Genomic DNA, 12051 nt, shown 5'->3' on the forward strand with positions numbered 1-12051 from the left:
CTAAAACTGCCCAGCCTGTGAGCATGGATGTCTAATGTCAGAGCTGTGGGGCTGCAGGTTAATTGCCAATATCAATAATATCAACAGATCAATCACTATTGCAGGTTAATTGCCAATATCAATAATATCAATTATTGATCAGTTATTGAGCACAGAGCTGGCATGTTCTGGGGAATACCACTCTGGTGTAGGTGTCAGGCACAGTTCTCCAGGTTAATTGCCAATATCAATAATGTCAATAGTATCAATAATGTCAATTACTGATCACTTACTGAGCACAGAGCTGGCATGTTCTGGTGAATATCACTCTGGTGTAGGTACCAGGCACAGTTCTCCAGGTTAATTGCCAATATCAATAATGTCAATTATTGATCAGTTACTGAGCACAGAGCTGGCATGTTCTGGTGAATATTGCTCTGGTGTAGGTGCCAGGCACAGTTCTCCAGGTTGATTGCCAATATCAATAATGTCAATAGTATCAATAATATCAATTACTGATCACTTACTGAGCACAGAGCTGGCATGTTCTCAATCACATCTCTACAATCTCTACATCACTCTGGTGCAGGTACCAGGCACAGCTCTCTGGGCTTCCAGCTCCACCCTCAGTGCCCTCAGCTCCGTGGGCTGTCCTTCATCCTTCTGAAGCCACCATCCCACTCCTCTCATTCTGCCACACCTGCACCACCCTCACCGTGCCAGCTGAGGATTTACAAGTAAAGGATATAGCCACAGTTAACTCTGGGAAGGAAGAAGATTTATTTCTAGCATGATTTGGGCATTAACAGTTCTCTTTTGGAAATTTCTTTGAACTGGCAGTTACTGGATTCCTGTATGTGAATTAGACTCCTGTCAGATCCAAGCTATCTCTTGCAGTCTAGCTGAGTGATTTGTTTGTTATTCCCACATCAGCATCATTCTTTCCTTCCCAGCAGCCAGCCCATGTTTTGAGAGGAGCCGGCATTACAGCACTTGTCTGCTGCAGGTGAGGAGTGCTGCTGAGAGCAGCTCCTGAGTCACACTGGCTTTACTCAACGCAAATTACAACACACACACAGGTGTGGCCCCAGGGGAGTGAAATGCTCAGGAGGAAGGTGGACCTGCCCATGATAAAAATGATCTTTAAGGTCCCTTCCAACACAAAACAGTCTTTGATTCCATGATTTATTTTGCATGAAGATTATCTGAGATGAAGTTTTGAGAATTTCGATAAGGTTTTGGGTTGGGTTGTTTTTTTTTTTTTTTTTTCTATGTGGGAAATGCCCATCAGCAATCAATGGGGAAGGCTGAAGTTTGAAGCTCAGGTGGGTCACACAACCCTCTCTTCTCACTCCGTCTGGTGTGCACATGGCCACTGGCACTTTGACAGGCAGTTACCCTCAGGAAGGGGCTGCCCTTCTACCCAAAGCAGCAGAAATCACTGATGTGAAAGTGTCTGTTACCTTCCAGCATAGGTTTCTACCAGTGATGACACAAAATCAGTTTTAAATATGCTCTTCAAAGAGCATTACTGGGGCAAACATATTTCTGTCAGCTTTACCCAGTCAGAGTTTTAATAAATACAGATTCTACAGCATTCAGAAGCAGATTATATTTTGCAGTATTCTCCTACCTCTTCAGCTATTTTTTATCTCCAGGAACTACAAATATAGCCTGAGCCTCCAGTGAGCTTTCTAAGGAGCTATTTCAGTGCTCAGCCCACTGTGGCCAGTGTGCTGTGCACAGCTCTCAGCCTCACAACCTGCCTTTCTAGCAGTACTTCTGTCAGCAGAGGGGGAGCACAGAGTGAGCACATCCCTCAGACCTAAGCAAGCTAAGCCAGCACTTGCTCCTGATTTGCTTCCAGAGTGGATTTCTAGTGGCAGTATTTGTTTCACAAGGTAAGCCACATGAACACAATGCCAATTGCTTTCTGCTGGAAGCAGCTCCTCTCTGTCCCATTCCCAAGCTGGTTTCCAGGGCTCTTTCAGGCATAGATGCCCCAGAGTTTGCCCACCAGCTCTGCAGGCCTGGGGCTGCTGGCATGCTCTGCAGGGGAAAGGCATCCACGCACATGGCCAAGCTCTTGCTCTCTAACAGAATGCACATTCAGTAATGATTGCAACGGGGACAACCTCAGCCAACCCAAAGCAGTGTTATTTGTTCCCAAACTGGCTGAACTATAAAGTCCCACAACCAGCCTGATTTCAGACCCTCCATCCACTTTTCTAGACCTTTGCTAGTGACACTCTCACCGTGCTTCACCAAGACATTTGATTCAAGCACAGTCTTTTATTATAGGAAAATAATTGCTCTGAACACTATAGAATATTCTCTATATGACAAGCTCCAGTTCTATGGTAAGTGAAATACTTAAAGATCACAACCAATGTCCCTCCAGAGGGAGAAAAGGGGAAAAAAAATTCTCAAACACAAGCAAACATGGTATAAGCAAATGCATGTCTCAAGACTGAAAATGGAAAAAGACCAAAAAAAAAAAAACCCAACAACAACAAACCACCCCCCCAACAACCAAAAAAGCGTGTTGCCATACAGTTAAATAAGTGTTGTCTTTAAGCCTGAAGTTCAACAATGTGAAGTGGAACATCACCATTCTTTTTCAGTTGCCTCTTTTTATTATTTTTTGTCAGTAGTCGGACTGCTATTGCAAACACCTTCACAACATACAAAAACCAAATTTTTTTTCTAATCCAGAATAAGGTAATGATTTTTTTGTTTTTTAATCTGATGGGAGTTCAAAAGTAAAAGAGAAACAGTAAAACTATGACAACAGCACCTTGACATTGTTTTAATTTCAACGCTATCAGAAGTTAGAAGCAGTAAACATATATACTAACAGACTAAAGATACTTACTGTCTAAAATGTAAACAGAATGTTTTGGTTCAATTTATTTTTCTGAAAGAGGACAGTTTATCATTAATTCACAATTGAAGCAGCATGCAATTTTATTTTTTTTTTAAAATTTTTTATATTTTCAATTCTTGGCAACGGCGACAAACCACAATGTTATGGAGGAATGTAATGCAGACTTTTTTGTTCGCTTGATTTCCTTTTTTTTTTTTTTTTTTTTTTTTTTGTTTCTTTGTTTAAACTTGTGCGCAAATGACTATTGTTCCCCTTCAGGTCATGGATATGTTCAATAAATAGATTGTGTAACCACTGTACTGTATAAACTTCAGTCATACATGCAGTCCATAAAATTATTTTTTACCGAATAATTTACCCTGTTATGTATATATACAAATAGATAATTTTGTCTCAATATAATCTATACAACACGAATCCACTATCTTCCCCTTTTAATGGTCAATGTACATACACAAGAAGTGTCTATCCTTATGAAGCGCCAGCCAACTCTCTTTTTGTTATCCATGGTGAGAGCTCTCACGTAAGACTGCGTAGTTCGGCACTGCGAGTTCCAGTGCCTCTTGTCTATGCCCCGGCAGCCCTCCTTTGTGTACCCCTTGGGGTTGCATTTGGTCTCGTAGAAGTATTGCTTCAGCTGGCCTTTGGGCACGGGGACTTTCTCCAGCACGGTGACGGTGGCCCCAGACATGTCCACCGCAGTCTTTTTCTCGGCGGCCGTCACCCACTCGCTGGTGCTGTCACAGACGCTCAGCTCCCCGCGGCGCGCGGGGTCCGAGTGGCGCCGCACGCGCATCGACATGTTGGCGGCATCCAGGTAGTTTTTGTACTCCTCCAGCAGGAACAGCAGCGGGGGTTCCAAAGGCACTTGGCTGCTTAGCATCACTCGGGATGTGTACAAGTCTGCATCCTTGTTTCCCTCGCCGGGCTGGATGTCCTGCTCCTCGTCCAAGAGCTCCTCTATGACGTGCTCAAAGGTGTCTGCCAACGATGTCAGCGCCCTGGAACCGGCACTGGGCCCGTTTATGCTCTCCAGAGTCCCGTGGGTCCGGAGACCTGGGTAAGCCAAGCTGCCTTGTCCTCTTAGACTGGCTTCTTTCATTGGGGCAGCTTTCATGCAAGTGAAGTATGAGATAACCATAGTAAAGAAAAGGATGGTCATCACTCTTCTCACTTGGTGGAACTGTAAAAACCAAGAAAAACAAATTAACTTACGAGGTTTGGAGTAATAAAAACTCACAAGACTCTGCATTTTCTACAGAGGTGTTCGGCATGCAGTTGCAACTCATTACCAGTGATAAAGCATACTCTTGTTAAAGAGTGCTCTTTAATTTAGAGTTTCAGAAAAAGCACAGGCTGCAGCACAGGCAACATTGATCCCAGCAACTCGGTTCCTACACGCTAAAATCACTCAGTGTAAGTATTAGATTAGATACTACACAGACTCCTTATTTATTGACCAATTACACCTATTCCAAGTAACAGCAAAAGCAGAACTGCTATTTGGCAATGCAACATTTCAGCAATAAAAGACAGCTCCACAGCTGTGAGAGGCAAGACTTCCATTTCAAGTGCAAATGTAAATACTTGATTTTGAGGATCTCTCTATGGCAGAAAATAGCTCATCATTCTGCCCACAAAAAAACCCCAAAAACTGAGCAGCACCAGGATGAACTGCATTTGTGTTTTGAAAGCAATCTTCAAAACACAGGAAGAAGCCATACAATTGTCAATCTCTCATCCAAACATAGAAGGTATATATACATAAATACAGAACAGGAAAATGGCCTGGGGCAGTAAACTTGAGCAGGACAGATGCTTGCATCATGTGAACAGCATGGAAAGGGCGTGCTGGAACATAGAGCTGGGAAGAGCTACACTGAAGCGACAGCAGCAGAACCACTGCTCTGTACTTCTCCAGGGCCCCACAGCACCTGTTCTCAGGTGGGCAAAGCATTTATTTACACCTAGTTAGAGCCCAGAGGCCATCATGAAACCCAGCATCACCAGACCTAATGTCACGCTGAAACACAGCAGTTGGCCTGTCTCTCGTATTCTGCCCCCAAATCTGGCAGGTGTTACAGGTTTATGTGCATGCTCATCTCTGTCCTCACTGGGAGGGGAGGGGTAGCACCAGAGAGGAGTGCTGGCCAGGCAATTTCTCACCAGGCTTGGAATCAGCACAGCTCACTCCTGTCAGGACTCCCAGCCGCAGGGAGCTCACATGAACTCCTCCCCAAGTGCTTTGCAAGGCTGCTCAGGTAGAAAATGTTTCCTCCTCAAGGGCAGAGTAGATGCTGTTAAGTCCTGTTACAAGAACCACCCCCAAATCCTGCAGTGACAGAGAGCCATGCCTTCTGTCTGATCCCCAGCGCTACTACAACATCTAGCAGACCAGCTGTTATTTTTTTCCCTTCCAATCCCTCTTCTCACCAGTTCTGTTTGCTAGAAAGCAATGGCATTGTTCACATTTTTGAAAAAGCAGCTAATGCATGTTTCAGAGCTTTTGAACTTCATTTGGAAGTACCTCATACTTGGCAACACACATTGGAGTAAATGCTATTTTTACACAGCCGACAGGGTGCTGTGTAAAAAGACTTACTTTAGCTCCAGCAAATGTACTGTGGGAAATAAGTACGCATGGCTTAACACGGAAAGGCAATTTATCATAAAACATACAAATAAAATGAAATATGCACTAGAAAGGCAATGCCCAAAATGTACTTAATGAAGGCAGGGTGGGAAGTGTTCAGGTTTATGCCCATGCCCCCCTCATCCAGACTCCCACTAAACAAGATTTTGGCCAAGAATCCTTTCTAACCCGGCACAACTCTTCCTTCATCCCTCATCCCTCTTCCTGTTTAATAGTGTTGTTGTGGCATAGATTTATTAAGATTAAACAAACCTGATATCTGTGACTCACAGGAACATAGTGTTTGCTCTAACCATGCAGAACATTAATATTTTGCAGTTTTTTCCTGTTGGAATTTTCAAAACATTCTACAGGGAGTGTCAGATTTCTTCCTCAAAGGGGAGGAAAAGAGGCATTACAGAGGTGATTTACAGGAGAAGGAAAAAGATTGCTAGTCTTCCTTTACCAAATGAGAGACAAAACAACTTGTCTTGAAGATGAGTGGCTCAGCTAACATACAAATGCAGAGCCAGTGGAACAGAAAAATAATATTTATACACTTTCTCTTCAGAGAATTGTTTAATATAAAACCTAAAATGAAAAGAACCTCAAACACTCACATCACACTCTGTGGCCACCAGAGCAATGAACAGAAAACAGATCTTCTGGCTCCTAACCAAGTTCCTGTTCTTTTTATGGAAGCAGTGCCCAGAGGTCCTGGCCAGGTCCCGACTCTGTGGGACACAGTCTCTCTGAGCACGTAGGGCAAAAGAGGCACCAAACAAGCACAGAGCAGAGAGAAGTTTTCCCCATCAGGTAAGCACACCAGCTGGAGCTGCTCTGTGCTTTTCAAGCTAGACAGGTGAACAAAGCAGAGAAGAACCCTGGATCAGGCCACATCCTTCATCCCTGTCACTAGGCTGTTCGCCTCACACGGGGGGAGAACAGAACAGAGGCTGGGCAGCTTCACTCACAACGACCTGCAAGAAACTGTGTACAACTAGACTCTGAAAAGCAACAATTTTTAGACATGCATTACCCACATAACATCGTGATTATACACTGTTTAAAAGCCAATCCTCTTCCTCCCATTTAAAACTGTAGAAGAGCATGTCAAAGTAAGCTTTAGCAGCGCAGATAAAGGAATACTGCCAGCAAGAACCCACAGATCAAACATCTACTGCTCTGCAAGTGAGCCCCAGACTAAGCTGAACTCTAGAAGCAGGATGTAAAAAAATTCTTCTCTCTATCTTGACAGTGACTTGAGCACTATACAGAGTCCTTATCTTTGGCAGCAAAATTATATGAAGTGATTTAATACAAGGGTGTAGTGTTTTATCACCTGGGAAATATCTTCATTTTAGACACCACAGCAATTCATATTAGCAGTTCATAAATATCAACGAGTTTAACATGCTGTAGCAGAATAAGATATGTCACAGGTAGAATCCCACAACCTTTCAGCTACTGTTGAACTGACACACCAATACATGTGTGCTGGTTTTACCTGGCTTGATATTTTGATGAGGAGAGAATAAGCCAGCCACAGTAGTGATTTTTTAAAATACCTTTTTAAGTTTTGAGCCTATTTTGCCCTTCAAGTATTTCTTCCCAATCCTTAACTCATTAGCCCCTTTGGGTTTTTTTCTCCCCTCCTCTGCTCAACTATAGCAGAGGAGAATGGCTGAAGAGTTTTTTCCTGGGTTCCTGGCATTTAGCCAGCATCAAAGCACGACAGCATGGTTCATCTCCTTCTTAATGAGGCAGGACTAATATCCCAATGTAGCACCAAAAAGGTCGCTGGAACACTTTGGATGGCAGCTTCCAGTCCTTTTCCTCTCTGTTCTCCAACCACCAAACCTTCACTGTATTGCAAAGATTAAAGATACTGCCTGTCCTGTTACCTTAAGTGTCTTGTAAACCCCAAACATTAACATATTGTGCACATCCTTCTGATTATGAGCCAGTCAGTGTGCCACCCTGTGGAAGGGGAACTGAGTTGGGAACATGGAAGAAAACTATTTTCCTATTTTCCCAGCCTGCTACTACCACGGGAGGTATTGATCCTTTCTGTGCTGGGCACAGCCAGCAGTGAGAGGCCTTGCATGGAGATGCCCCAGCACTTCTGTGTACATCCATGCCTGAGCCTATGCTGGCAGACTGAGCCACTATTTCCCACAGAGGCTCACCACTGGAGCAACCTGGCTGATAATGCATGCCACACTAACAGCGCAGCCATGACTACTTGTAGTAAGATGTGCACCCAGAAACACACAATAAAAAAAAATCACTGATGTTACAACATCACTCTGTAGTCCTACAATACACTCATTTTCCCTCCCTTCTCAGGTGTAGGAGGTTCAAGTCTCTACACTACACCTTCTAGAAACAACAAGTAAAGGCTGCAACCCTTCTGCACTCCTGTTCAGCCACGCCTCTGGGCATCAAAGATTGCAGACCTCTCTAGGAGAAGAGATCTTGGTCCAGCTGTTCTCCCAGGCACTGAACACCCACTAACATGTACAACACGGATACACACCAGCCTCCCTGAGGTGCTCCCTCAGGACATGAGGTGTGTCCATCAGAAATCCCATCTGAGACCAGCTTTGGGAACACTGTCCATTCTCACGGCCACAAGAACGTACCCTCTCTGCTTTCACACAGCACAGTGAAGCTGGAGCAATGAAAAGAGGTCACCCATTGGAATGGATCTCAGGAAGATGTGACCTACTTCACAGCCCAATAAAGTCCAACAGTTACAGCTAGAGTAAGGACACGGAATTGTGTCAGGCATCTCCACTAATGGGAAGCAGGCTCATTAAATGAAGGTCATGTCAATTAGCTACAGCTACTTTACATATGCAGCCAATTACCTCGCTGTACTATTTATTTCAGTATTTGTATTTAATGAAGATTCATGAGTTAATTGTTTTATTTCATTAATTTTAGGTCTTTTAAACAAAAAAGCAGCCGCTTAACAGGTTATATTTCCAGCAGAGGGACCTAAGGAATAGCTGTGAACACGTACTTGCTTTCCTGCATCCCAATATGTGCCATGTGAGTTGAAGTAACTTTCAGTGGTGAATAGATTCATGCTTTAATCTCCAGAAAGGAGTGCATGAAGGAAGATAAAATTAGCAGCAAGTGACATTCGTTTTGTGCCTTGCCATTTTCTAAGATCTTTACACAAAAGTTCAATTTACTAAACCCTACCGAATGCCACAGGCATGAGTTCCTGCTTTATGCATCATTACCAGAGTGTGTGAACAGATATCAAAATAGGATGCATGTCAGCACATGATTTGCAAAGACTAAATGTACTGAGAACAAATAGTATTAACCTTTATCACATGCATAACTGGATGTCTGACACACTCTACTCATCCTTGAGGCTATTTATGCCGCAAACTATATAATTACATTTTATTACTGCAAATAAAGCACCCACTCCCCCAATACATATACATGCACACCCATATCCAATTTGTATTCTTTTAAGCTGGTGCTTCTTGTCAGGAAGAATAAACCTATTTTATTTTTATTCTCATGTTGGTTTTCCCTGAGGTAATGAAATCTACTTAGTCTTAATGCCAGAGATAGCAGAGACTATGAAGTATTTTGAAGTCCAAGACAAACAGCAAGCAAATTTACAAGTAATGTTAACTTTAACTAGAACTTTTAGCATGAGAAATTGACTTTCATCTTATGTTGCTAAATATGGTCTGTGGTACAGCTTCCGAGAGCAAAGAAACTCAAGCAATGTCTATATTGGCTCTGGAAAAGCACGCATCTGTCTAAAGGAATACAAGGCATTTTTTGTGGGGTTCCAAGGTTTTATTGGACTCTCTCCTCAGTACATACAGGAATCAGTTTCTGACAACAAGAGGTGAGAAAGCACCCAAAGAAAATAATGGCAAAATAAAAATGCCATGACATCACAGTCCTGATCCTTCACAGAGCCACGTATCAGAGTTTCCTACAGACTTTTCTCATACCTTCCTAGACACTCAAGCAGACCTCAAACACTCACTGAGTGAGAATTCAGCTGTTTTAATGAGTGCAGAGCGGATTCATTGCAAACATGCTTAATTGCATTTAAATTGGCTAAGTGCAGGACTGCAAGGCGTTCCCAGCAGGATCTCTGTTGGACACACTCAGACCCAGTCTGCCCATACCAGTAAACAGGAAGGATGAGTTTTGACAGTGTGCACAAGTGAAGAAACAGACCAGATTCACAGATGGTATCATACATTTTCAGAGAGACATCTTTAGAAGAGATGTGCACTTTTTTTACGCTGTGACAATGGGAACTGATGATTGATCCAGTGACACACTTAGCTGCCTTTGCAGCTGTTTGTGCAACATACCACACTTGGGGCACTCAAACCACAGGAAGCTGTGATTCCAGCTGTACTCAAAGAAACTCAGCTCCCAAAGGAGCCTCTGTGTGTGCCACCATTCCCATCAAACACAATATGTTTCACCACAACAGTTTTTGCCAAAATTTCACGTTCAAATCCCAAGGTATTCACTGAAATGCCCTCCACAAATAAAAGCATTACCAACAGGTTTATTTCTGCTTTTCAGAGTACCATGGGTAGAGTAACATGCTGCACTTCTATTCCTGTGTCACAAATACTGTACAGTAGGGGTGATACTCAAAGGTCAACACTTGTGCATTAGCAAATTCCAATTTCAAAAATGACTTCAGAAATCTGCATTTATCACTTTAGAGTATACATCGAGGTATGTTCATGCCATTACTGTGGTCATTCAGAAGTAACATGAAACTAATCTCTGTGAAAGGAAGGTTCACCTATAGAATAGGGTACACACTCCCCCCCAACCCCCCATGAAACCAATCCATTTAGTAATGACTCCATGCAAAGATGCCCCCTCCATGGGGGCAGATAATTACAGTTCTCTGAAATCATTTGCTTCAATAGCCACTAGAGCTTTATAAAATGCTAATTCAACCTGTGTGCAAAAGAGCGTTAAGGCAGAACCTCAGACCTTTGAGCAGCATCTGTAGTTTGTCTTCTGTTTCACTAGGGCTCTTTGATATGAAACATTGCACTGAATCATCACAGGACTAAGCTATTCTGCCAAGTACACACATGAAGCTCACAGAGGAGACAAGGATAATTGGTGCCCAGAAGCAGGAACAGAACAGACCATGTTGTGCAATCTAGCACAAGTTGGATCCCTTGAACAGTGACATGTGCCCAGCACCCTGGAACAACCCAGGAGTTCCTGCACCAGTTGAGCTTGGATCTCAGAGTGCCTGCAAACTATTGAACAGCATGTGAAGCATCCCACACAGACCTCAATTCTGCTGCACGTGGCAGCTTCCTAGGACCTACAGAACACTGGGCACCCAACAGGAACCTAAGTGAAGATTTGCCAAGAAAAAGAAATGGTTAAAAAGCATGATGATCATATGGAGCAGTTACCAGCGGTTTGGGCAGGCAGTGCTTTCACCAGGGTGCAGAGAGGAGAGCAAGGGCTTGTTGCAAGGCTCTTACCTTTGCAGAGATCCTGACTGCGTGTGGCACTACTGTGAGACAATGCCTCACTTTTAGCCATAGCCAGTACTTGAAATGCAGCTGTGCATTGTGATGTGCAGGAACCAGAAACCAGAACTGCTTGTTGTGAGAGCCCTGACAGGTATTAACAGTCCTCCTGCATTTGCTAGTGGAGTTTCAGTCATCTTTTGGCTGTCTGCCCTTGTGTGTGGATTCTCCTGACACATGCTCAGTCCAGCTGTCAGCACAGCATCTCCATGGAAATAATTTCCATACACAGGGCAAGGAAAAAAGCTTACTCTGAGGTACCACAGCACTTCCTGGGAGTATTCAAGTCCAAAGTTACATGGAGCAGAATGACAGCAGAAGCAGGAATCTGTAGGTTTTCAGATTTCACCTCAATCAATGCTAACAGGACTTGTATAAGGATGGAAGGATTTGCTTATTGGGAATTCACGGCACTGGGCAGCCAGCCCTGTATTTGTCTTGCTGTGACAACAGCTTTATCTTTGGAGATAACACTACTGGAAAATTATGTCACTATGTTAACATAACTGTACTGAAAACACTTTGGCAAGAAGTGCTCTTTCACCAATGATATTTACAATGACAATACAGCTTCCCACAGATTTCAAAGCATTATAGTTTTCAGCTTTTTTTTCCCCCACCTTATAAGTGGTTTCATGTTGAAACAAGACTTTTGCACTTCCTATGGTTGGTACTCTATCCCTAATCTATTTTAAAAATCTGGGGCCAACTTCAGCCAGATTCAGCAGAGGGATACACAGGGTCACGTTGTATAACCAGCATGCCAGCACCTGAGAGTGACCAAACAAGCTCTTCTCCTCCTCCACCCTTGGGCAAACACCAGTGTACACTGTATTTTCCCTTTCATTTCACAAGCTCCACTGAGGGAAAGAGTTTGGAATCCCTAGAAGGAGTGAGGAGGGTACATCTGGCAAAGGTGCAAAGGTTTGAAAACAATCTTCATTAGTTGTACTGCTCAAGGTACAAACATTTAATGGAAC

At 43.3% G+C, this 12051-nt stretch overlaps 1 protein-coding gene across 3 annotated transcripts in view; it reads right to left on the bottom strand.

Moving 5' to 3' along the window:
* Positions 1-341: 341 nt before the first annotated feature.
* The window catches only part of BDNF (brain derived neurotrophic factor), a 40245-nt gene continuing 28535 nt past the window's right edge, over positions 342-12051 (bottom strand). For all 3 annotated transcript variants that reach the window (XM_030950286.1, XM_030950285.1, XM_030950284.1), the window contains exon 2: positions 342-4049. In XM_030950286.1, coding sequence (XP_030806146.1) covers positions 3288-4049 — 762 coding nt within the window. In that variant the 3' untranslated portion in view covers positions 342-3287. The remainder of the gene's footprint in view (positions 4050-12051) is intronic.

The sequence above is a fragment of the Camarhynchus parvulus genome, chromosome 5, assembly GCF_901933205.1.
Source record: "Camarhynchus parvulus chromosome 5, STF_HiC, whole genome shotgun sequence".
NCBI lineage: Eukaryota > Metazoa > Chordata > Aves > Passeriformes > Thraupidae > Camarhynchus > Camarhynchus parvulus.